Source organism: Helianthus annuus, chromosome 15 (assembly GCF_002127325.2).
Source record: "Helianthus annuus cultivar XRQ/B chromosome 15, HanXRQr2.0-SUNRISE, whole genome shotgun sequence".
NCBI classification, from domain to species: Eukaryota; Viridiplantae; Streptophyta; class Magnoliopsida; order Asterales; family Asteraceae; genus Helianthus; species Helianthus annuus.
In genome coordinates, this window is record NC_035447.2 from 19,514,772 (window position 1) to 19,542,274 (window position 27,503).

The following is a 27,503-nucleotide window of genomic DNA, read 5'->3' on the forward strand; positions in this document are numbered from 1 at the left end:
GTCAGCCATTCTTTAATCAAGTTTGAAAGTGTGTTCAGGTCTCATGAGTTAGTTTGAAAGGCCAAATTCACATGAAAATTGATCTTAGTTCGTACGATTTGGAGTTCAAAAATTGTTCACGTTGTCCGAAAGTTCATCAGGTCGCTTATACCGAGTTTGTTTGTTGAAAATTGATCCGAGTCAAAGCAGTCCGCTCAGTGTGTCATTCAAATCCGCACAGAATTGATCATCAGTTCGAGTACCAGTTCGCTTCTATTAATTGATAATACCATAAACTGATTGTGTTGTTTGTTTGTCTTTCAGGTATTTTCCCGAAGCATTATCGTATTTCCCGAAATATCATCTGATTCTTGAAGCATGGATTCTGATTTTTACAATGCATTCGCTACTCCGAGTACCCCAATCACTGCTGTTCAAACCACAATGCTCGAAAACGAAACCGGAACGATGCAAAAACCTCCCAAGTTAATGAGCATTGAGGAATTTCAACATTGGGAAGGTCGGTTTGAGAATTGGGTGCAAGCTAATTATCTTGATGCTTGGGAATGTGTTGAGACAAAGTATATCAGACCAATGAATGATGATGAAGAGCCAGTTCCAATCAAAGATCTTAGAGCAGATGAGAGGAAGAAGTACAAAAATGAGAAAATGATGCTAAGTCTTCTTCAACAGGCAGTGAAAGAAGATATCATGGTTTTGCTACAGCACACAGTGGAACATCTTACTCAATCTGGAAAGCATTAAGTTCAAAATTTAAAGGAAGTGATGAAATGATTAAAAGCAAAAAGTCGCTTCTAAAGAAAGAGTTTGATCTGTTCCATCAGAGAAAGAATGAAAGCACAAAAGAGCTCATTGAACGATATTGCAATTTGCTTGCTAGTATGAAAAGATTAAGTATTCAGAAGAGCAATGAGGAGTTGATTGAAAAACTTGCTGATGCCTTGCCATATGAGAGTTGGGGGACATACTTGTTGATGCTTAGAAACAAAAAGGGTTTTAACAGTTTGACACTCAGCAAATTCATTGAAAAGATAGAAGCTTATGAAATGGAGCAGCGTAAAGTGATCAGAATGAGAGACTTCGATGGTGAACAAGATGTCGGGTTATATTACAAAGCTGGAGTTAATGAAAAATCATCGAATTCATCTCCAAAGATTGTGACGGGGATGAGTGCCAAGAGTGTATCTGAAAGCCCATCGTCTGGATCAAGCAGCAAAACCAGCTTTACTCCATTTTCATCTTTTGATCCAAACATCTCAGCAACTAAGAATGGGAAAAAGTTACAGTGTAACATTGTACTGAATCTTGAGAATGATCAAGATTATTCTGAGGATATTGCCAAAAACCAAATGTCTTTATTAGGAATGGTTTTGGAATCTTATACTTGTTTTGTTGCAGGTCGTATCGGAAATCCAATGCTAACCAAAGAAGACTACGACCAGATAGATGCTGAAGAGATGGAGTTGATGGATATAAAGTGGTGTTTGGCTAGTGTTTTACGGAGAGCTGAGAAGTTCAAACAAATCACGGGGAGAGATGATCTTCGTGATGCGAACGTTTCTACTTTAGGTTTTGATAAATCTAAAGTCACTTGTTTTCGGTGCAGGGAAAAAGGACACTTCAAGAGGGAGTGCACAAACCGAGAAGCAAGTGGAGCTCAAAATCCGTTCAACAACAACAACGATTACTATCGCAAAGCCATTTATCACCAAGTTGGTCAATCATCTCAACAACAAAAACATCAAGCTCAGACTGCACATGGAAGAGATGTGATTGAAGATACCGAAAAAAGAGCTTGTGTGGTTAATCCAAATCAAAAGCAATCATTTACCTGGGATAACTACATACCAGAAAATGGAAAAGCTTGTTTGATTGATCAAGAAGATGAAAAGCTTGCAGAAGGTTTTAGCTGGGCAAAGTTCACTTGGGATGATTATGTTCCTGATCAAACTACAGCTTATACTGCTTTTGCTGCAAAGATTGAAGATGATAGTGATGATGATACAGAATATTGGGCAAGAAAATACAGAGCTGATATGAAGTTGGTTGCTGAGAGTGACAGTGAAGATGATAGGGTCAAGAAGGAGAAGAAAAAGAAGAAGATCAAAACACCGGTTAGTAGTGATGATGAAGAAGGGTCGTTGATGAGTAGTGATGATGAAGAAGTGCCGGTGAGTAGTGATGATGAAGATGTGCAAGTGGTGAGAAAGAAAAAGATGACAGAAGTGCAAAAATTCAAGATTGATGAAAAAGTTGATGCAAAAGAAACTCAGGTGAAGTGTGAAAATTGTGAGATTGTGAAAAAGCAGAACAGCACGTTGATTAACAACTTAAACAGACTGAAGGAGTCTTATGATGTGCTGAACAAGACAATGAACCAGTACGATCAAACGAGTGAAGAACAAGCAGTTGCGATGAGGACTCTTCAGGGAGCATTCATGACAAAACAAAAAGTTGTAAACAACTATATTGAAAAGTGTGCTGCGTTAGAACAAAAACTTGAGCTGCAACGAATCGAAACAGAACGAGTGAATCGTTTATTGAAAAGTTACTCATGTACTTCCTATGTGATTGACAGGATCTATCCGACTGTTGAAAGCATGAAGGTCTGGGAAGAAGACGAGTCAACTCAAGAAAAGGCAGCTGAAGTGAGTGTTGGAGAAAAGAATGCTGACAAGAAGAAGAGTGACAGGAAGAAGGATACTGAAAAGACTTCATCTGGTAAGAAGAAAGACAAGATGATGAACCAGAATAAGTTTCAATCTACCGTTTTTGTATCAGCGTAATTATGCTATCAGCGTAATTAACCAAAGGCGACTTTGGGTCAGTGATATAGTCTTTTGCAACTTTATCACGGTGTTTTGTCTGGTTACCGATGTCGTAATTTTCGTTCATTGTTTTCTCCGTATTTACCATTTATGCACTAGTCCAAGTTGCACAATTAACTCTATAACGCAATAACCTATGTTACTCAGCAACTTTTTAATTGACCTTTTATCTTGGCATATTTTTCAGGTACTAGTGTTTGATGACTTTATCCAAGTTTGCTACACATAGGAAATGGACATTACCTTAGTCTGCTTTAATCAAAACCAAATTTTATATGACATTTTGAGAACAATATAGATACAATATTTCAATTTTAATAGTGTCTTATGTTGTGAACAATCTTGTAACGTGACTCCCAGTCGTTTCGGCCGTGGGTTCCAATGTTCGGGGTGTTACACTGATCAAACATGTGGTCAAACCATTGATCTATCTTCCATAACAAATTCCCTACTTAGGCCAATTCCACCACCTCCATTCCAAACCTCTGTTGACTATGACACAATGGCAACAGTGGTTTCACTAGATAATTCTCATTTATGGCATTCACCACAAAACTTTATCATAGCATACACTGGAACCATCTCTTCCTCAGATCTCATCCACCAGATCAAGTTATTGCAGACATTACTATAGGAGTGCTCACAAGAAGCCAAACCTCAAATGTTTGTCTCTTTACAGGCTTTCTGTCATTGACCCATCCTGTCAAATACCAATAGGCATTGAGAGACAACAGCTGGGTAGAAGCAATGCAGGAAGAACTCCTTCAGTTTAAAAGACAACAAGTGTGGGAACTTGTTCCATTACTGGAGGATATATGTCCAATTGGCACAAATGGGTTTTAAAAAATAAAATTGATAAGACGGGCATAGTTGTCAGAAACAAAGCCAGGCTTGTGGTTCAAGGATATAGACAAGAAGAAGTTATAGATTATGATGAAACATTTGCCCTGGTGGCAAGGTTAGAAGCCATAAGACTCTTCTTGGCCTTTGTTGTCAACCCCAACATCAAGGTGTATCAGATGGATATAAAGTGTGCTTTTCTGTTTGTAAAAATTCATGAAGAAGTCTATGTGTGTCAACCAACTGCAATTTAAGACACATTCCATCTAGATTATGTCTATAAGCTCAAAAAAGCTTTGTATTGACTAAAACAAGCACTAAGAGACTGGTATGATACTTTATCCACTTTTTTCTTATCCAATAAATTCAAAAGAAGTAGAATAGATAAAACTTTGTTTCTAAATGGAAAGGGAAAGATTTGTTGATAGTACAACTCTATGTGGATGATATCCTTTTTAGATCGAGATGTAACAAAATGTTTGATGATTGATGACAGCTTAATTTGAAATGAGTGACATGGGTGAGGTGCAATGTTTTCTTTGATTACAAGTACAACAAAAAGAAAATGAAACTTTCATTCATCAAAACAAATATGTTAAAATACTTTTGAAGAAATTTGAATGAATGATTATAAGTCATGAAGTACTCCCATATGTACAACCAAACCATTCATTTCTGATGAAAAATATGACTTGTTAGATCAGACTCTTTACAGATGTACGATTGGGTCCTTGATGTACTTAACTGTATCAAGACCTGATATTATGTTTGCAACTTATGTCTGTGCAAGATTCCATGTATCACCTAGGAAGTCTCATATAATAGCAGTAAAAAAAAGAATATTTGACTCATCTTACATCCATCTGCTAGTTACAGAGATGCGAGGGATTAAACCACGTTACAACACCAATGGTAGGCGATTTGTCCATGCATCACTTTGGTTTTGTTGTTGTATCACGTCACTTTATTTGAAATCATATAGTATTTTTTGTTAGAACATACTGTGTGGTGATATACGATCGTCCCATCCCTGTGTTTCCGCCTAGCGTGGGTGTAACAGATTGGTATCGGAGCTAATGTTTATTGAGAATTAGGAACCACCCAACCTAGTTTATAAACTTAGGGAACCTTGCATGTAGTCATTAAAAGGATATATGTTTAATTGCAATAAGTGAATCTAACAACGCATGGTGACTGATTACTAGAATGCTTAAGTGAGGCGGACGAGCAATTGTTGTTGTGAACACAACTTTGACTTTGCAGGCACAATGTAATTTGGGGAATCCTATTGGGTCGCTCAATAGGATCACCATTGATAAGATAGTGACACTCATTATAAATCATGCGGGAACACCTCAATGCATGTGGAGACCGAGCCTATCTCTAACTGGCCACCTATACCACTTCATCGAGATGGAGGAACTGGAGCACTAATGAAGGAGACTGCAAGGATATCAGCCCGCCTCAGCAAGTTACCCCAGAGGTATCAACACCAGCACTACAAACATACCCATACTTGAGACACCCAATTCAGCCTAGGGATCCCACAAATGCCATGTTACCAAACAAGATAATGTAAACTGATTGTGTTGGGCAGATGTGTTCTTCAAGAGGTGATTACAAAAATAAATTGTGAGCAAGACTCGAAAATTAGAACTCTACTAGAGAGGAATCAAACACTTACAAGTGCTAGAGGTGATTAAGTTTATTGATGCATATAGAAGGTAGACGTGGTAGTCCTTAATTGTTATTTATGGGAAAGGACAACGTTAAATGTTCATGGGTGACTAACATTAGGGATGTTAATTGGATGAGTATCAGTAATTTCATTCCCATGCTCGATTATAAAATTTTCCCCGTACCAAACCTAGTACACACTGAGTATTTTTTGGTAATTACGTGTTTGGTATATGGTATAGCTACGGTTATCAAATATAAACATACCTGTTAGTTCGTTAAAAAGTATGGATAGGGATTTTCAGTACTTCTTTTTATTTGAACTTTGAATAACTTTATAAGTTAAAAATAAAATAAAAAATGATTGGGTTAATATATTACTATATTACCCAAGAATACAGGCATATATATATAAAAGAAGAAAATATTTATGGTAACGATTCGAGTAAATATGTATATGTTTTAGTAATTAGGTGATATCACCTAATTTTTTAACGGCTAATGTTATTTATTTACATCAATAATTCATAATTATTCTCTCTTAGGGTATGTTTGACAAAAGTAGCTAGTGGCTGGAAGCTGGTAGCTGTAGCTGGTAGCTGGTAGCTGGTAGCTGGTAGCTGGTAGCTAGTAGCTGTAGTTTTTTAGTTATATTTGATGTTTGGTAGAGTACCTGGAGCTTTTATTAAAATGTATAAAATGACTAAAATGGACATAACTAAAAATTTAGAAAGTTGGTGCATTAAAAAGTTCCTTATTTTTAGTGGTTAAAATAGTCATTTTTCCCTAAAAGCTTGTAGCTCCTTTTAAACGCTACTAGTAGTAGCGTTCAACCAAAAGCTTCAAGCTCGTAACCTAAAAGCTTAAAGCTCCTTCAACCAAACAAGACATTTTATTAAGTAGAAGTTTTTTCTTAAAAACTTAAAGGTAGAAGCTCTTAAAAACTCCTAAAAACTTCATGCCAAACATACCCTTACCCAAATTTAAACCTAAGGCTTACCATAATTGAGCTACCTCACATTTATAAGTTATCACGTAACACCTAATCATTATTAAATCTATGCCATAACCACAAAACCTTTACATCTAACATGATAACCTAAATACCCATACCATTACCGTAGTATATGTTTGGGTTTGCGAATTTAGCCATGAGCTTTGTTTCCCATCCTTTTCCATCAGTGGGAATCTTTAAGAACGTTCATTGCAACCTTAACAAACTACTGTATTAGTATTCGATAACACTAATACAAAGCGGTTATTGGAAATTACAAATAAAAAATTCTAAAATTCTATAGAAAAACAAAAGAAATAAAAACTTTAATAATAAATGATATACACATCGAAATAAAACTAAAACAAACTTTGTAATAAATTGTCACTAGGCGAAGGTCACGCGAATAGTATAAGGGACGAATATAGTTCAAATTTATCGAATAAGAGTTGTATATCACTAAACCTATAAATTTCCTCGAATAATCAAGCGAAAAAGGCCTTAACACCTTTAGTTAAAGAAATGATGTCAAATGACAGTTAGGTATGAGTATAATATTTTGTTTTTATAAAGTTTATGAGAATATCAAGTAATATAAGTGTATTTAATACAGTTTGCTATTATATCCTTTCGTTCATGAATCAATTAAAAAGCGCTAGTTGGTGCTATAATATATTACATTATTCATACCTTAAAAAAAATGTCACTTTTGAGGTTTGTGGTATATAATAATTATTACCACTTTAAGGAACAGTAATCCAAGGCTCATATCCGAATTCCCACGTGTCGGACAAGAATACGATCGCTAGTTAGACTTGGCAACTTTTATTAACATGTTGACTACGGCTCCAAATAAAAATCAACTACTTGACCACTAATCTACCATGTTTAGATAACATTATATATGCTAATTTAAAATGACTGTACAAAATGGAACCTGTTTTATATTTATTCTGTTCTTTTTTTTCTTTTTTTTGAATGATAAACTTTATTAAGAACTGGCCGGTCGGACCAAGAAACGTAGAGCCGCACCAAAAAACAACTATAAGACTATGGGTTATGGTGGGGCGGGGGTTTGGGACATGGGTTGACACGTGGCTTGGGGAGGCTTCGCTGGGCTGACCCACATTGAAGACGGTATGGTGGGGCGGGGTTTTGGGCCGTGGCCAGCCAAACCGCTATTTGAATATTTTTTAAAACAACAAATTTAATTTTTTAATATTTTTAAATAAAGAAAATTACATAAAAAAATTCCTAATGCTTATATTTTTTCTTTATCTCTTCTCTCATCTTCAACATTAGTTCCAACTCTTAACCCTCTAGGTGATCAATAGGCTGGGATAGAAATTTCAAATCATCTCGTTTTTGTGTCGTGGCATCTCTAGTTTTTTTGCTCTTTCGAATTTCGGCCATTTGTTGTTGGAATACGTTGAATGTATCTAACTTGCATGCAATGCCATCCAACTGATCGGTGTATATTCCCTTACGCGAGCCCGAACTCCCAACTGAAGGCGATGCCGTACCTGATCTTCATTTTTGAGCGCGCCTTTTTGCGGCATCTCTTCCATATTTAGGCCGGTTAGGCGAATCATCCAAAAGGTCCTCAAACTCTTGATCTCGTGCATCAGATTGGGCTTGGGACGGGGCCCTGGACCTTTTGGAAGACGTGTTCGTTTCGCTGGAACTTACAAATCTCCCAACAATGCATCAAACGGAAGTCGCTCCCCACATTTGTTTTGAATGTAACCAATGCATTTGTGACAATGTCGGCTTCGGTTTCACCACTTTTTGGGTTTTGCTTTGCTTTATTTAAAAAAGCAATAAATTTTGTAACTTGGCCGCTTATCTCGCTCAACTTCGAGGACAAGCTATCGTTTTCACGATAAACCTCCCTTCCCATTTCTTCATGGAATGCTTTACTAATCGCTTCCCACAAATGGTTTCGATGTTTAGAATTTCCTATTTTAATAAAAACAAAATTTAATATAGTACAAAGTTATATAAAAAATATCCATTAATATTAAAATTGAAACGCCCAACCTTTCTCATTCGACTATTAACATAGAAGTTCTTTAAATTTTACAAAAATTTTGACATGACCCGTTTGTATTAAGGACCTTTCCCCCTGTTTTAACAACATCATTTTAATTAAGTACTACGACACTTTCAAAATAACAAAGTCGTGACCATAAAAGGTTCACCATAACTATTTTGTACATACTACAACAAAAGGTTTAGAAATCCAAACTACTTACAAACATACTAAACCCAAGTTTGACATCATATTACAAAATGAAAACTTTGACCCTTTCATAATTGACAACTTGAACCGGAAGCGTGCAAAAAGGTCGACATTGTGTGTTCGGTCCGGGTACGCCACAATCAAGCAAGGGATTTACCTATCATTCACAACAACAAAACACTATTAGTTCATAACACATAACAATTTAAATCCTTTAATTACCTATCATTGTTCAACTCGTTAACATGACATGTTACCTTATTAACATTCTTACTTCCATTTGGATACATCCAACATATCCCTTTCCGACTCATTTGCAATGAATCGTTACATACCATACTTTCCAACAATCAATCTACCTATCATTCCGACCCATTTAAACGGGTCCTTTCACATTCACTACAACATCATCCTTAGAACATTTCTCAATTCACTATTTGCATCAAACGAATCATGACCCGTAATGAAAATTTACAACAAGTCTATAATATCAAATACTACCATTCATAAATCTATATTTAGAGTAAATAAAATTCATATGAACTTACCGGAGTCGTGCGCTCCTAATGCTTTCGCTTGACTTGATTCTCCTCCCTTCTTCGACCCTAAAGGGTGTATCATAATTGCGTTTAGTTTTCGCATTATACATCATTTACACGCATTTACATCATTCACTCTAACGTTCATTACTCATATTCATATTCCACGCCATCATTAGATCTTTTTAAATCTAAAATTCTTCATATTCATACATAATCAATTAAGCTCAAGCATTTCACCGAACACCTTATGTGCATACTACTTATCTAGCGAAATGTACAAGCCTATTAAGCACATCTCTATCAAGTTTTTTTCTAAAATCATGGCAAAACATCACAAACACATGAATTCTTCAAATATTCAGATTATTATAACATCATTATGCATATATTAACCTTACTCATCAAACTATATCTAGAATTAACACATACATCATCATCACTAATCATATCATCACAAATTCAAATGGGTTTCTTATCAAACCATCAATATAGTCAAAAAATCAAGCACATTACGACTTCCTTATGTTGAAATTAACTAACATTTATGCTCAATTTCGCAATACATCCATGGATTACACATAACCCATATCATTAAACATCAGTAAAGCATAAAATTCAACTTACTTGATGTTGAGCACACTTAGGGGATCATAAATCTGGATACATGCATCAATTTACACTTCAATTTCTCTTCTAATTTGATGGATTGGTAGTATTTAGGGTTTTGTTCTTCTTGCTTCACCTAATGTCGAACACACACATACGTCTGAAGTATGTGTTGTGTTTAGAGATTTTAACTTCCATTATTCCACTTTCAACTTATGCACATTTGGTCCCTCAAGTATTAAGTTTTAAATATATATGCAAATAGATACTTATCTATTTGCATACTTTAGTGTCTTAACATAACCATAATCATACAAGTACATAAACTAGTTATTAAATTCTTTGGGGTGTTACAAGTCCACCCCCCTTAAAGAAGGTTTCGTCCCCGAAACCAGAGTACATACCGAATAACTCCGGGTAGTGCTTTCGCATATCATCCTCCGCTTCCCATGTGAGATCCGATCCCTTCCGATGTTGCCATTGAACCAACACTTGTCGAACGAATTTGTTGCGGAGTTGCTTCACCTTAAAAATTTTTATTGCGACAGGCCTTTCAACATAATTCAACATCTCATCCACTTCAATATCATCCAAAGGCACATATGCCGTCTCATCCGCAAGGCACTTTCGCAGTTGCGATACATGAAAAGTGTTATGAATTCCATCCAACGTTGGTGGTAATTCTAGTTGGTACGCTACCGACCCAACCCGAGCAAGTATTTTGAATGGTCCAATGTATCGAGGACCTAACTTCCCGCGTTTACGAAAACGAATTATCCCTTTCCATGGAGAGACTTTTAGCAACACGTAATCTCCCACTTGAAACTCAATTGGTCGCCTTCGCCGATCCGCATAAGACTTTTGTCTATCTTGCGCTGCTTTTATCCTTGATCTAACCATATCAATCTTTTCATTCGTTTTGGCTACTACGTCTTTTGACGAGAGTTCTCGTTGACCCACTTCCCCCCAACAAACCGGAGTCCTACATTTTCTTCCATACAGCATCTCGTAGGGGGCCATTTTTATGCTGTTATGATAACTATTATTATATGAAAACTCTACCAAGGGTAGATGATCATCCCAGCTTCCCCCAAAATCCATGACACACGCCCTTAACATATCAACTAATGTTTGTATAGTTCGTTCCGATTGACCATCGGTTTAAGGATGGTAGGCGGTGCTAATGTGTAACTGGGTCCCCAATTCTTCATGAAACTTTCTCCAGTAACGAGATGTGAACCGGGTGTCCCGATTGGATACTATAGACACCGGAACCCCATGTCGGGATATAATCTCGTTCATATAAACTTCAGCCATCTTTTCTGAATTATAAGCTTCCCGAATAGGTAAGAAATGTGCGCTTTTGGTCAGTCGATCAACGACCACCCATATTGCATCGTGCCCTTTTCTTGTCTTGGGAAGCTTAGTTACCAAATCCATCATTACATGTTCCCACTTCCACACAGGGATCTCCAAGGGTTGCAACTTTCCATACGGCCTTTGGTGCTCGACTTTTACTTGAGAACATGTCAAACACTAAGCAACATACTTGACAATGTCTCTTTTCATTCCCGGCCACCAATAATTCATCCTCAAGTCTCGATTCATCTTTGTAGCTCCCGGATGAACGGAGTACCGAGAATTGTGAGCTTCATTCAATAGTAATTCTTTCACATCACATTCCCGAGGTATCCAAATTCGGTCATACCTCGTTTTCATACCATTTGCATTCTCTTCCAATTCATGAATAAATCCTTTCGTCCTCTCTTTCTTTGGGTCGCCAGCATTTAAAGATTTTGTTTGAGCTTCTCGGATTTCACAAAGGAGTTTAGGTGTGACTACCATCTTCATAGATTTTACCCGAATCGGGGGCGGGTACTCCTTTCGACTTAGAGCGTCCGCCACAACATTAGCCTTCCCAGGATGGTAATGAATGTCACAATCATAATCCTTAATGAGTTCCAACAATCTTCGTTGCCTTATATTAAGATCTTTCTGCTCGAAGAAATATTTGACGCTTTTATGATCTGAGTAAATAGTATATTTCACCCCATACAGGTAGTGCCTCCGTATCTTCAAGGCAAACACGACTGCCGCCAATTCTAGATCATGAGTTGGGTAATTGTTTTCATGCTGCTTGAGTTGTCCTGAGTATAAGCAACGACTTTACCCCTTTGCATTAACACGCCACCTAAACCTTGGTGGGAGGCGTCTGTATATACTACCAAATCATCCGTTCCATCCGGTAGTGTTAACACCGGAGAATTTGTAAGCTTTTCTTTCAAGGTCTGAAACGCCTTTTCTTGTTCTTCGCCCCATATAAACTTTTCACTCTTCTTTGTTAATTTCGTCATGGGTGAGGCTATCTGGGAGAAATCCTGGATAAATCTTCTTTAATATCCAGCCAAACCCAGACAACTTTTTATTTCGCTTGGATTCTTCGGGGTTACCCAATTCATTACCGCATCTACTTTGGAAGGGTCCACATGGACACCATCCGCATCGATCACATGACCTAAAAATTGTACCTCTCTAAGCCAAAAGGCGCACTTTGAGAACTTCGCATACAACTTTTCCTTGCGAAGCGTTTCCAATACATCACGTAAATGGGAAGCATGCTCTACTTCACTTCGGGAGTATATTAGTATATCGTCAATAAAAACGATTACATATTTATCAAGCATAGGTCGGCACACCCGATTCATTAGATCCATAAACGCAGCTGGTGCGTTCGTTAGCCCAAAGGACATTACTAAAAACTCGTAATGCCCGTACCGCGTTCGAAACGCAGTCTTCGGCACATCTTCGTCTCGTACACGCAGTTGGTGATAACCCGACCGCAGATCGATTTTCGAAAACCAACTTGCCCCTTGTAACTGGTCGAATAGGTCATCAATTCGGGGTAACGGGTAACGATTCTTCACCGTCAACTTGTTCAACTCTCGATAGTCGATGCACATTCGCATCGAACCATCTTTCTTCTTCACGAATAATACGGGCGCTCCCCATGGTGAAACACTTGGTTTAATGAAACCCTTATCGAGTAACTCTTGAAGTTGCGTCATCAATTCTTTCATTTCGGTCGGGGCCAGCCGATAAGGAGCTTTAGCTACCGGTTTTGCATCTGGGTTAAGCTCTATTTTGAATTCTACTTCCCGTTCGGGCGGAAGCCCCGGTAAATCTTCCGGAAACACATCCGGATATTCGTTCACTACTTTCACATCTTCAAGCTTTGGGACACCTCGATTAGTGTCAATCACGTAAGATAGATACGCCTTACCCCCGTACTTCACATGTTTAACAACTCTGATTATGGAACACAATTTCGACTGAATGACCCTATCTCCTTGAACACTTACCCGTTTCCCCCCCCCCCCCCCCCCCGAGGTTACTAAATGAATGACTTTCTTTTCACATTGAATTTCAGCATGGTTTTGGGCCAGCCAATCCATTCCTACAACTACTTTAAATTCCCCCATGTACATCGGGACAAGATCTATATTAAATTCCTCATCTTCGATTAAGATCTTACAGTTTCTACAAATATCATGTAACAAATAGCTTTTACTATCAGCAACTTCCACTTCTAGGGGCACTAACATCTTTTCAAGCTTAAACGATGGATGAACTAACAATTCATTAGAAATAAACGATCTACTAGCCCTGGAATCAAATAATACATTCATAGGCATAGAATTAACCAAGAATATACCTGAGACCACATCCGGGCTAGTCTTAGCTTCATCCGAGGTTAACTGGAACATCCTCCCACGAGCCTTAGAAGACTCATCCTTCTTTCCATCTTTCTTTGCCCCTTGTTGGAGTTTCGGACATTCCGCTTTAATGTGCCCCGTTTGGTTACAATTGTAACACGCTTTTGAGTTTTCGGGGCACCTATAATACGGATGTCCCTCTTGCCCACATTTATAGCATCCTTTCTTTCCCAACAAACATTCACCCGAATGATGCTTCCCACATGTCTTGCAAGTCGGAATCCCACTATTTGTCTTCCCTTTCCTGTTTTGATCTTGATATTTTGCCTTTTTCGTTGGGTTTGTGTTGGTGGGCTTCTCCGCCACCCTTTTCTCTCCCCGTTCAACTTGCCTTCTTAACTCGATCTCCCTATCTCTTGCCCAGTCAATTAATTCATTCAACGTTGCACACTTGGAGGGATTTACAAACTCCCGATATTCAGCCTTTAACATAGCATGATAACGTATGATTTTCAACCTTTCAGTTCCCGCTATCTCCCCACAGAATTTCACCTTCTCGAGGAACTTATTCGTTATTTCGTCGATCGTTTCATCCTTTTGTCGAAGACGTAAGAAGTCTTCTTGAATCTTATCAAGTGCGGATTGTGGCCTATGATATTTCAGAAATGGTTCCTTGAACTCTTGCCATGTTAACATTTGTACTTTGTCATCCCCCAATTCCTTCGAATGTGCGTCCCACCAATCCTTTGCTTGGAGTTGTAGGAGGCCTGTAGCAAACACCACTTGATCCTCCACTTCACATCTACTTCGTACAAACACTGCCTCGGTGCTTGAAATCCATCTTTGACAAGCTATCGGGTCAATTTCCCCTTTGTACGGAAAGGGGTTACATGCCATGAATTCCTTGTACGTGCACCTTCATGTACTTTTCTTTGTTTGTAGTTCATTAATCTTCTCTTTTAGTTCTTCCACCTTGGACGTTACTAGAGTATCGATTACCCCCAATACTTGACCTTCCACCTCTTGAGCTAGTCGAGGAATACCAGCTTCAATCGCTTTCTCTACTTCTTCCACAATCATTGTTCTCATTTCATTTCGGCGTGCTTCATCGTCATCATTTACATTTACTACATCATCCATCTACATAAAACATTTATTACCTTCATCAGATTTCATTTCATACTTCCCACCATCATGTTTTAACATCATTTTACCATGACACATTCCATTCATCATTCATACTTCATGCCTTATCGTCATTAACGATCGTATCGTATCATTCTTTATTTTAAACATTCATTCATCCTTTCTATCATATAACCATACTAGTGATACGTAGCTCTCATTCTTTCTAATACGTAAAAGAAATTACTTGCGACTAAATCATACTTAAACTTTCTTTGGAAACTCAACGTTTCCGACAACCAACTTCATAGTATTCTTCATCCCATATACCTTGGTATCACCTTCTTTTTTTATTCTTTTTATCCCCCATTTTATATATTTCTGGTTAAAAATTCGATTGAATCGACATTTAATTGTGTTTTATTTGAATATTGTAGTTTTGGAAAGCTTGTTGGTGATTCATTGCGGAAAACTCAAGAAAATATGAAGTTTGTGGAAATTTTGCCCAGACACAGCTGTGTTGGTTATCTGAGTACAAAGTCACACAGCTGTGTCAGCCTTGCCACACACCCTGATCTCAACAACAAGCATCAACAGTCCACACAGCTGTGTCACTTAACGACACAACTGTGTGCGGCACCAGATCTGATATAACCTAATGTTTAGCTCCCATTTCATTTGACCCGTTCTAACCCCCAAACTGATCCGATTCAACCCACATCTTTCCACAACATCCCGTAACCATTCCATATCATTCCGTAATTAAATTATTCGTAATGCAAAAATTTCAACTTTTAAAATACTTACTTGCTTTGCGCCGCAGATCGAACACACACTTCTCACGAGCTTTCAGTTTGAGTTCAAGCACTTGATGCTTAAATCCCTCAAACCTAGGCTCTGATACCAACTTGAAACGCCCAACTTTTCTCATTCGACTATTAACATAGAAGTTCTTGAAATTTTACAAAAATTTTGACATGACCCGTTTGTATTAAGGACCTTTCCCCCTGTTTTAACAACATCATTTTAATTAAGTACTACGACACTTTCAAAATAACAAAGTCGTGACCATAAAAGGTTCACCATAACTATTTTGTACATACTACAACAAAAGGTTTAGAAATCCAAACTACTTACTAACATACTAAACCCAAGTTTGACATCATATTACAAAATGAAAACTTTGACCCATTCATAATTGACAACTTGAACCGGAAGCATGCAAAAAGGTCGACATTGTGTGTTCGGTCCGGGTGCGCCACAATCAAGCAAGGGATTTACCAATCATTCACAATAACAAAACGTTCTTAGTTCATAACACATAACAATTTAAATCCTTTAATTACCTATCATTGTTCAACCCATTAACATGACATGTTACCTTATTAACATCCTTACTTGCATTCGGATACATCCAACATATCCCTTTCCAACTCATTCGCAATAAATCGTTACATACCATACTTTCCAACAATCAATCTACCTATCATTCCGACCCATTTAAACGGGTCCTTTCACATTCACTACAACATCATCCTTAGAACATTTCTTAATTCACTCTTTGCATCAAACCAATCATGACCCGTAATGAAAATTTACAACAAGTCTATAATATCAAATACTACCATTCATAAATCTACATTTAGAGTAAATAAAGTTCATATGAACTTACCGGAGTCGTGCGCTCCTAATGCTTTCGCTTGACTTGATTCTCCTCCTTTCTTCGACCCTAAAGGGTGTATCACAATTGCGTTTAGTTTTCGCATTATACATCATTTACACGCATTTACATCATTCACTCTAACGTTCATTACTCATATTCATATTCCACGCCATCATTAGATCTTTTTAAATCTAAAATTCTTCATATTCATACATAATCAATTCAGCTCAAGCATTTCATCGAACACCTTATGCGCATACTACTTATCTAGAGAAATGTACAAGCCTATTAAGCACATCTCTACCAAGTTTTTTCTAAAATCATGGCAAAACATCACAAACACATGAATTCTTCAAATATTCAGATTATTATAACATCATTATGCATATATTAACCTTACTCATCAAACTATATCAAGAATTAACACATACATCATCATAACTGTTAGGATCCGAGGCTCTCATGATTGTGTTTGTTTGTATGAACTTGACAGATCAATGAATATGTAACCATGTAAAGTACAGCGGAAATGGATACAAACTGTATAAACACAATCAAGGAAGAAAATAGTTTGATAAACAAGTGCTTTTCATTGAGTCGAATGATTGAAAATACAAAGCAAATGATTACAGCATGTTTACAGAAACTAAGCTCCCCCTCAGCCAGATACTCCAAAGTTGGTTGCACAAGATGAAAGGATTGGATTGGAGAAGAAGAATCTACTCAGTCAATCAAATGTAACAGTACAGGGTACTGTTACATTTATAGGCAGTCCAAACCACTGAAGCATCTTGGCTGACATCACCATGATAGTGACATCTAACGACCTAACAACCAATAAACACTGTTCTATACAAACTACTGATATGCAACATCTGATAATCAATATAATACAAACTTGAGATAACTACTGCTTCACGTTCCACTGTTGTAGCCTGAGCACTGATGTTGAACTTCAGTGCTTTCTTCAAAGGTGATCAGTCTTTGAGTGGGCAGTGCTTGAGTCTTCAGCAGTACTTAGAAAACAGCAGTAGATAGAGCAACAGTGTTTGTCTTCAGCAGTCTTTTAGAGTATCATCAGTGTTTAGTTCATCAGTTGTTGTAGTGAGCAGCACTTAAGATTCATCAGCTGTCAGAATACCACTGTCAAGGGGAAAGCAAAGAGTAAACTGCTGCTTATTGATAGTCCACTGATGTGATCCGGTTTTGGCTTTACATTATCTGTTCCTCTGTTAGGGTTCAATGCCAACAATCTCCCCCTGGAACAGATAATGCCAAAACCCTTCATTATTCAGGACCTTTATTACTCATCAAGAGTGCCTTAGCTTGATCCTTGAATTCAGCTTCAAATTCCTTGGCACTCTGGTCATCTTCATCCCTACACAGTGAAAGTTCAAGGAGATCCTGCAAATCTTCAACACTTAGGCCTAGTGCTTCTTTCCTTGATATGTACTTCACTTCGCCATTGGCTCTGACTAGGGTCAATACGTGGGTCTTTTGATCAGACATCCACTTTAGTATTTTTAAGCCAAGTGGGTTTCTTGGGAGAGACTTATTTGCAGATGAGTTGAGGGAAGATGGCCTTGAAAACACATGCAGACTTTCAGACATTCTTTTGAAAGCTTCTTCAATGACTTTGTCTGCTGCAGCTATGTCTTCTGCAGTTTCTTGTTCAATAAGTTCTTGTCTTTCAATTTCTGTCTTGTCTTTTGCAGTGTTTGGAGATGCAGGTTTGTTCAGTACCTTCATAAAAAGGTTTTGAAGCTTTGATGAGCTGTCTTCTTTCAGACCCATTTTTAAGATGGTGTCCTTGAGATACTCTGCTTCCTTTTCTTTGACCTCTTCTTCAGTCAGCTGTTTACCTTCATCTTGATTTGACCCAAGAGTAGGATTGTCTGCTGATTTTATCATTGTTTTGAGGTTTTAATTTTCTGTTCAAGCTTCATCATTTGTTCTCTTTTCTTTGAAGCATCTGAAACAGTTTTCTTTCTTTTCTTTAGCCTCTCATAGGCTTCATCAATCTGCTGCCTAGACCATTTTGATATGGCTTCAGCAGTGTCCATCTTAGCATCCACCAGCTCCCTTTTCTTTCCTTTGTATTCAGCAGCGAGGTCAGCAATGAGTTTTTCGTATTTGCTCCAGTTTGGAGCATTCTTCCTTTTTGAAGGATCATTCTTGATTCTTTGAATCCTTTCTGCCTCATGCTTTAAAGCTACTAATGGCCATTCTTTAAACTGTTGTTCTTCAGCAGGATAGAATTTTTCATTCATGATGAAGGCTAGAAGTTGTTTTCTTAACTTCTTCTTTTGATCAGCCTTTTCTTTGTTTAACTCTTGTACAAATTCTTCTATTTGCTTTACTTTTGAAAGATAGAACTCCAGTCTTTTAGCAATGCCTTCTTCGCTTAGACTTTCCTTTTCACTGTCAACCTTAGCTTTTACTTTAGCTTGCCTTGCCTTTATTTTGAGATAATCATCCATATCCTCTGGTGGCATGTAGCCTATGAGTGAGGAGAATCTTCTTTTTGAAGGATCTTCTTCTGTAAAGAATTGCCTCATCTCATTTTTGAGAGCTTCAATTTCCAATGGATATTTTGCAGCATTAGGATCATGTGTTCCCTCATTGGCAGGTATTGGCTTTCTTTTTTTACTAAGAAGCTTTGGTTGTGATGTAAGAAAAGTGAGAGCAGTGGTGAATGGCTGACTAACAACAGTTGAAACAACTGGTGTCTCAACTGCTGTTGTCATTACAACTGCTGATGTATCAGCAGATGTCTTCTGCTTTTGAGCAGGGGTTATTGTGGTGGTTGTTTGAGTGGTGATCAGTGGTTGACTAACAGTAGTTGAATCAAATGGTGTTTCAAGCACTGTTGCCATTACAACAGATGTTATAACATCTGTTGTCTTCTGCTTTTTGGCAGGGGGTGATGATGGTTTGGCTGTTTGTGATGGTAGTGGTGGTTTTTGTGTTGTAGACACAGATGGTGGTGGAACAGTGGTTGTGATGGTATGTGATAGAGTGGTGTGTGTTGAATCTGTGTGTGTTGATGTCATGGCAGCTGTTTGGCTACTGACAATAGTTTTTGTAACTACTGATGTATCAGCTGTTTGATTTGAAGATTTTGTATCAGCTATTTTTGTAACTAATGATGTATCTTCTAGTTCAATATACATCCCATCTTCAATTCCTTTCTTTCTCAACTTGATTTTCTCCCCCTTTTTGGCATTATCTGCAAGGGGTGTATCCATGAAGAGGATGGTAGATGGAACTTTTTCACCATGGGCAGTCTTTTGTATGCTGGCCTTTATAGCCTTGATATCTACTTGAGTGTCTTTAAATCTTTATTCCACCATGTTGGTCAGCATTTGTACTTGAATAGCATGCTTTTGATCAGCCATGTGTTGCTGTTTTTCAAGCATTGGTTGGAAAATATTCCAAAGCTCATTTGCAGCAAATGCATGTTGTGTAGGTGCTTGAGCAGGAACTGCAGTGGCTTGTGCTTTCTGAGCTTTTAAAACCTCTTGCACCATATCTTTAATTTCAGCAACTGAATCTTCAAGTTTTTCAACTCTTTTCGTCAATTCCTGATAATTTGAATCATCACCTACGTGAGTAGGATCATCTGAATCCCCACCAGTGGTGGTTGTACCAATGTGTGACTTTGGAACAGAGGCCCAAAAATCATCCATTGATGCCCCTTTTTCTTGGTACTGGGGACTTCTTTCTTCAGCACTCGATAGACCTTTGATTGTACTGGTGGCTAAAATTAACTCCCTGGTGGTTACCGATGTTGCCATGGAAGAAATTGCCTTCAAGGGAGTCTTATTAATGTGACAACTGTCCTACTGAAGATCTGTTGACCCATCAGTTGTAGTTGCTGCTCCACTTGAACTACCACCGAGAGTTACTTGTAACTCAGGGGGTGTAACCTCCTCAGCTGTTGCTTGGATAGCAGAAGTATAAACATCAGACCCAGTCACTTGTGGAGGTATGCTCTCAGTAAAGGGTGATAGAGAGGAACTGGTTTGTGTCTGTGCAATATCAACTGCATGCAACAGGGGTATTATTGATTGTGGCATTATGATTGGTGAGGGTATGGGTGTTGAAAGAGACATGTCCTTGGGATCAGGACTGTGGAAGATAGATCCGAGTGGATCCAGAGCTTCATAATTTGGTGTCCCTGTGGTTACAACCTGATCCTTTTGTGAGGATGCAGGAGGAGTTTGAGGCTGGGGTTGAGATCTTTCTTCCACCTGCTGTGAGGAAGTAGCAGCAGTGGTTATTGGTGACTTTTGTGCTGTCACTGGCATTGTCTATGGGATCTCATCTTCCAGAAATGCCTTTGTTGTGGGTTTGGCGGGTTTTCTAGATGTTTTTCTTTTTGTCTTTTTGGTGGCAGGTGTGGGTTTCAAAGCAGTGGGTGTGCTACTTTGATCACCTGCAGCAGTGGGCTCAGCAGAGGTTGCCTGAGAATCAGTGGCAGTTTCTAAAACCTGCTCAGGCACCTTTGCTTTTAATTTTATTGGTGCCATCATTCTTGAAAATGTTTCAATTGTTAAACAGTTTATTTTGAAAGAGACACCTTGTTTGGGCAAATCTGCATCTTTCTCTACAAATTTTTGTTCAAAATAGTAGCTTAGAAATCTTGGAAAGAGAAGAAATCCCTGTGGTTACAACCTGATCCTTTTTTAATCCAAGACCAGACCTCGCTCAGGATCATCGGGCTGTCAAGAATGTATCTGTCCCTTAAGAAGGCCGATTGCGACTCCGAAATAACTTTTCCAATAACCCCTTTCAACCTATTAGCAAGAATCTTTGAGATAACTTTATTAATCACTCCAATAAGGTTAATCATCCTTTAACCCAATCGGGTCAATAACCTTAGGGACCAGAGTAATAGACAAGGTGCTACACCCCTGTCAATGGAACCTGAATCGAAGAAATGATCCAATAACTCTTTAAAATCTTCGTCAACGGCAAAAAATGTTTCAAAAGTTTAAAATTGAAACCATCTGGGCCCGGAGCTTTATCAGACCCACACTCAAACACAACATCCTTAATTTCCTTGACCGAGAACCGCTCTGAAATACTGTTGGCATCCTCAACCGAAAATCTTTTAACCCCCGGACAAGACAAACCAGGCCTGTCCTTAATTTTTTCTGAACAATGGTTCCTGAATAATCCAAAAATCTCCTTCTTAACCTTCTTCGGATTGGTAACCCAACCCCCCCCCCTAAATGTTCAGCCCCAGGATACCATTCTTGCGCTTTCTATTGTTAATAAGTCTACGGAAGAAAGCCGAGTTTTCATCCCCTCCACTGCCCATCGACTAGATGTTTGTTTCAGATCCATAGTCGCCAAAGGCTCCCACTCACAAATATTCTTTAAACAGTCTTCCTTGATCCAAGCTTCTTCTTCTTTAAGGTCTCTATCTTCACACACTCTGTCCAGTAATTCCAATTCTTCTTTGTCCCTCAACAAGTCAGCTTTATCTTTTTCACTTAATTCATTTCTCCACTTTCTAATAAGTTCTTAACATGTCTTAACTTGTTGGCCAACATCACATCTGGACGATCTCCTCTCTTTACGTAAGAACCCATCGCGTTAACAACCGCCATGTCAAAACCTTCCTTTTCAAGCCAAGAGTTGAAAAAACCTGAAAGGTTTATGTTGGATCGGTTTTGACACCTTACGATTGCGTAACGAACGTTCGACGTGCGGAATCCGTGAACGTGCGTGACCGAACACACAATAACGTACACTAATCGGTGATTCTATTTATGATGTGACGAATACAAGCTCCGTGAATCACGTTTTGCTAACAAATTACAATATAAAGCCTATTTTACTTCTATTTCAGCTACGGTTCCGATTGACGAAGGCGATAGACATTCTGCACTAACAGACTCCCCCTTGGATATAGCCGCAGTCAATCTGTAGTCAAACTCGTAGCAACTTGACTTTCTCTCTCTCTCTCTCTCTGAGTCTTCTTGATGGTTTGACGGCTTCAGCAACCATAGACTCCCTCTTTCTCAAACAGAATCCCCGTGGATCTGTTTACGAGCTTCCGTTGCTCCCCCTCTCGCTTAGACTCTTTTTCTTCAGGCTCCCCCTTTCGTCAAGCTTCCGTGCTTTTGGGATCGACACCTGGATTTCCAGATACAAGCTCTTCCAAGAACGATACCTGGCTCCTTACACGCTTCCGTTTGCGTTGAGCTCGTCTTCAGATGTCACACCCCAACCGATGGCGGAAACATCGGGATGAGACGTACAAACTGTTCAAAGACATCATAACACTAAATGTGACAATAATTAAAATTCCATTTATTAATAATTCAAAGTTTCATACAAATGTCATAAAGAGAAAATACAAACATAAAACATGATTTATTTCTAGGTGGGTTTCTAAGCCATCCTATTCATTTCTTCCAATCTTGACTTCCTCATCCTGCAGTATGCATTTAAAATAAAGTCAACAACACATGCTGGCGAGTATACAAGTTTGAATATAGCATAACAGATTTAAAATAGTTTAACTTGATCAAATCCACGTGAATACATGAGATCATATTAACAGTTATACTCGTAACGATGAAACTATGTGTTCAAACCATAGTTTAACGCAATTAACATAGCCTAACCCTCGAAAGGGTGGTAACATAGAGTTAAAAATCCTAACAATACCCATAATATTACGGGAGGGGCGTTACAACCTACAGCGCTGTCATTGTTAGGGGAGGCTTGCAAAGTTAATGAACACACAGCCATAAATGTTTAACATTAGCATAACATGATTAACATGAGTCAAATAGATTCACAAGAATTCTGGATAGATAGTGCAAAAATGTTTAACATAGTGTCTTTGATATAGGAAATGCATACTACACCCAAAAGTGTAAAATAGAAAATGGGTCATGTATACTCACCTTAGAGTGCGTTGCGTATTCTTGGAATAAGATAGAATAATAGAATAATAGATTTCCCAAGAGGCGTGCACAAGAAGATTACCCTATTAAGTTGGAAGGATTTTGTTAAATATTGGGAATTTTGGGAATTATAATATGACAATTAAATAGGTAAAATAAATACTAATCTTACCAAAACATCACAAATAGAATTTCCAAAATGTTGGATTAAATAAATAAAAATTTAAATATGTATATAATTATTTTAGATTAACAATCTTAAACAAATAATCTAGTATCAATTAACAATTCTATAAATAATAAATCTATTTATAAAATTCTAGTTATATAAAATAAGATAATAAATCAAAAAAATTAAATAATAAATTCTGGAATTAATAAATAAATGCAATATAAATTCTGTTTTTATTAATTTAAAAATTCTGATTTAATATATATAAACAATAATTCTGATGCATATAAAATAATAATTCTGTTTTAAATAAATAAACAATAAAAATTCTGAAATAACTAATATTCTGAAATAATTAATAAAATTCTGAAAAATAATTCTGATATTTAAATAATAATTCTGATTATATAAATAACAAAAATAATAATTCTGATTTAATCAATAATAATTCTGAAATATATATATAATTCTGAAAATAATAAAAATTTCTGAATTAAATAAATAAGAAATAAAATTTTGAAATAATATAAATTCTGAAATAATAAATCTGTTTTAATAATAAAATAATAATTGTAAATCTAATTAGTTTAATAATTAAATAAATCTGATTTAAGTAATATTTCAGATATAAATAAATAAATAATATTTCTGATTTTTTTTATAATTAGAACTGAAATAAATAAATTTCAGAAAAATAAAATTCTGTTTTATTTATAATAGTAAATAATAAATATAAATAATAAATCTGTTTTCTAAATAAATATATCTGATTTTATTTTATTATTAAGAATCATATATTAACAAATATAAACCTAATTTATATATTAATATATAATATAATTAACCTAGTTTTAATAATAATATTAATAATAATATAACAGTTACTGTAATAATTATCACGATCGGAAAAGAAAGAACCGGATCGGATACGTTACCGGACGACGACGAATGTGGTGGCCGGAGATGGTGAAGACGGTGGCAAGTGGCGGTTCCGGCGAATAGCTTCGAGTCGGATTTGGTTTCGATCGGGTTCGGTTTTGTCTCGGAGTTCGGTGGAAAGGAAACGAGAAAGGGTGAGGATGACGTGAATATATAGGCGAGTGGAGGTGATCGGTTACGGGAAAGCAGAAGGTCACAGGTTCCGGTAACCATTTGATAAGTCGGGAAGATGAAGCCGATCGGACATGGCGGTTCTGTTTACTTTTGAATTAATTCACGTAATAAATGAGTTCTTAAATGTATTACTGATTCATTGTGTTCACAAGTTGAGCTGTAGCCCAGTTGGTGACGCGTGTGTATGTGTATGGGGGAACGCGAGTTCGAGTCCCGGGTCACGCATACCTTGGGATTTAAATCCCTTTTTTTTTTTTTTTTGATACAGTTAGTTTTAACTAACTGGATTAGTCACTAACTGAGTTGCCCTTTAATAAAACTAACCAGGTTAGGCTGATTTAACCTGGTTTTCACTAACGGGGTTAGATTAACCAACGGATTTGCTTAAAAACCAATAAAATTCAGAAAATAGTTATTTATTTAATTTAAATTATTATTTTATTCATCTAAAATAATAATAAAATAATATAAAAATCAAATTTAACCCAAACTTCAATATTTTTACCGAATTAGCGTATAAATTCCCAATTTTGTACGGTTTAGGGTAATCTCTTGGCAACGATGAATTAAGAGCCGAAATTAAGATGTGATTCCACTGTTTTTACGTGTTTAACATAGTTTCAACGTGTTATCAATTGTTTCAACAATACATAGCATTCAGACACAAATATGGATAAAATCATGCATTTTCATTATGATTTCAAGTCTCAAGTACAATTTTGAAATAGAATCAAATACGACAAGGTACAACTTATAGAAATAGAAAGTACAAGTAGACTTGCCAAAAATGGAAAGATTGAAAATACGAGTTGTCACATCAGACTCCCCCTTAGACTCAGCTGTCGGGATCGTAGTCTGGCTTTCACCGTTTCACAAGTTCAGGATCAATTCCTGGCTTTGTTCTGCATCTGCTCAGGATTTGAAACCTGGTTAACCTGCACATCCTCTACCTCAACATAAGTTTCACAAAATTATAACAGTTAGATTTAAGAAACTTACTGGTAGAAATCATTAACTCATCAATCTGTATAGTTACATCAAGTTCAAATGAATGACCTTGATTAACTAAGCACACAACCTTTTAAACATTTATATATGACATTCAAAGTTTTCAACATATTCTCCCAAACCTGTTCATCATGTTTAGCACTCGAATTTTGAATATCAGCTCTTCAAATCACTAGCACCGTTAAGCTTTAATCATTTTAAGTTCTAAACGATTCACGTCGATTGTCGATATAGTTGTCCTCTTAAATTTTCACACAATTTTTAATCTATTCAGGATACGATTTAGATGTTTTATGAACTTAGCTCAATTCATGTGTCCCACCTCTTGAATATACTCCCGTATCCAGAATCTCAATATTCAGTCTTACAGGTAACTATACTACAATGATATCTGTACATAAATTAGGGGTTGAATGCGAGAACTGAGGGATCTCAGGTCGATATTTCCGTATGCGCAAAGAGATATCAGTTTCGACTTTGCAGTATGTCCCCTTTAGAGGATCTTTTCAGCTACAACAGATGATTATCAATTTTATTGTCTAATCAGCTGAGGGCTTTATGCTATATTTCAAGCATTTGAGGCAAAGTATTATCCAAGGACTAGGTCAGAACTTCCGTTCAGCAGAAGTCCCGGAATAATACCCCAGACATCATCGAGTATAAAAACCTAGTATATCAGAATAAGAGACCTTTCAAACGAGATTTCAAGGGTTACCTATATATCCAAGTAGTGTTCCCCACGAATTTCGCAAGTTTGAAATTTTAGGTTTATATCCCAAATAAATCTACTAAATGTGTAAAAGCCTATCGACACATCATCAGTGAGACCGTTTATCACATTTGACATTTTATTTCTTTAGCATGCTGTGATAGTCCACTGATGTACTATCATTTCCTCTTTTATCAACAAAACTCATTTTTGCTTTTCAATGTTTTTGGCATTTTCAAATTTTCTATTTTTTTTTCAAATTTTTCTCCCCCTAAAATCAAAATATGTTTCAATTTTGATTTTCAAGGAAAATTTGAAAACTGCAGAAATAAAATGACAAACTGATATCGAATCACTTCAATTCGCCATTCATTTTGCATAAACAATCAGAACTCCCCCTGACAACAAACTATTTTCCCATTTAGATTTCAAAACACTTAAGTTTGTTTTAATCAAAATGGTTTTTCCGGAAAATTAGTTTTATGTGTCATTTCACAAATTCGGGGTTCTTTCATCACATTGTTTTCCTTTAATCACTTGACAGATTTAACAATTTCAATTTTAAATCTCAAACATCACTTGTAGAAAATCAAGTACAAATTAATGTCCCTGATTTACCACATGTAAGACGAAAAATCACCAGAGTGAAATTTCTCAAGAAATATGCCGATTCATGTTCCACGCTTACCAACCTGTGAACTCCGGCAAGTCAGGTTTTTCATTTGAAAAGATTTACCCAAGCCTGACCAGCCTTGGGTGTTTTTGACAATTTTACCTCAAAACTTGGCTCTTCTGGTTTTGACGAACCAGAATCATTGCCTGAATGTGGCTTGTCTGACTTTGATGAGTCAGATTCATTGCCAACACGTGGCTCCTTTGTTCCCGAAGAAACAAATTCCTTGCCACCAAATTTTACCTTCTTCTTTATCTCCTCTTTTGTCCTCAGATTTGCATCTGACGAATTCGGTTTACTTGACTTTGTTGTCGAGTGAAGCAATTCATCAGTACTCTTATTCGATCTGTCCGGTGAACCCGAGGACAAAATCTTCTCCAGATATTCTCTGGCCTTCTTCCTCTTCTTTCGCAGTCTGTCTTTTTGCCCTTGAGAAAGCTTCACTTTCTTTTCTAGAACTTTAGGTTCTTGAACCTTCTGTTCTTTGGGCTTGACGTTGACTGGTTTCTTTTCCATTCTTCGAGATTCAACCCTTGATCTTCCTATCGATCTCCTCGAGCAATCTCTGGCAATATGTCCTTTGATATGACAATTATAACACCTTCTTGTTTCAAATCTCCGGCTTTGGCAGTTAACAGCAATGTGTCCTTGATAGCCACAAGAGTAACACAT

At 37.1% G+C, this 27,503-nt stretch overlaps 2 protein-coding genes across 2 annotated transcripts; one reads left to right on the forward strand and one right to left on the reverse strand.

Moving 5' to 3' along the window:
- Nucleotides 1-881: 881 nt before the first annotated feature.
- Nucleotides 882-2,786, forward strand: LOC110913481 (protein SDA1 homolog). Its single transcript, XM_022158306.1, has 4 exons — nt 882-1,179; nt 1,957-2,165; nt 2,274-2,476; nt 2,579-2,786. The coding sequence occupies exons 1-4, from the start codon at nt 882-884 to the stop codon at nt 2,784-2,786; spliced, it is 918 nt and encodes a 305-aa protein (XP_022013998.1).
- Nucleotides 2,787-11,265: 8,479 nt separating this feature from the next.
- Nucleotides 11,266-14,339, reverse strand: LOC110913482. The gene is made up of 3 exons (XM_022158307.1): nt 13,134-14,339; nt 12,843-13,016; nt 11,266-11,724 (listed from the first exon to the last, which is right to left on the reverse strand). Exons 1-3 carry the CDS (start codon nt 14,337-14,339, stop codon nt 11,266-11,268), a joined length of 1,839 nt encoding a protein of 612 aa, XP_022013999.1.
- Nucleotides 14,340-27,503: the final 13,164 nt, after the last annotated feature.

Excerpts from the sequence above, each read along its gene's own strand:
- LOC110913481 (XM_022158306.1), top strand. The coding sequence starts at position 882 with ATGAAAAGATTAAGTATTCAGAAGAGCAATGAGGAGTTGATTGAAAAA. Across the intron at positions 2,166-2,273 it reads TGAGTAGTGATGATGAAGAA|GTGAAGTGTGAAAATTGTGA; the intron begins GTGCCGGTGAGT and ends AAAGAAACTCAG. Across the intron at positions 2,477-2,578 it reads GTAAACAACTATATTGAAAA|GATCTATCCGACTGTTGAAA; the intron begins GTGTGCTGCGTT and ends TGTGATTGACAG.
- LOC110913482 (XM_022158307.1), bottom strand. The coding sequence starts at position 14,339 with ATGGCATGTAACCCCTTTCCGTACAAAGGGGAAATTGACCCGATAGCT. Across the intron at positions 13,017-13,133 it reads AAATTCAATGTGAAAAGAAA|TACGGGGGTAAGGCGTATCT; the intron begins GTCATTCATTTA and ends AAACATGTGAAG. Across the intron at positions 11,725-12,842 it reads TTAACCCAGATGCAAAACCG|AAAGATCTTAATATAAGGCA; the intron begins GTAGCTAAAGCT and ends TTCTTCGAGCAG.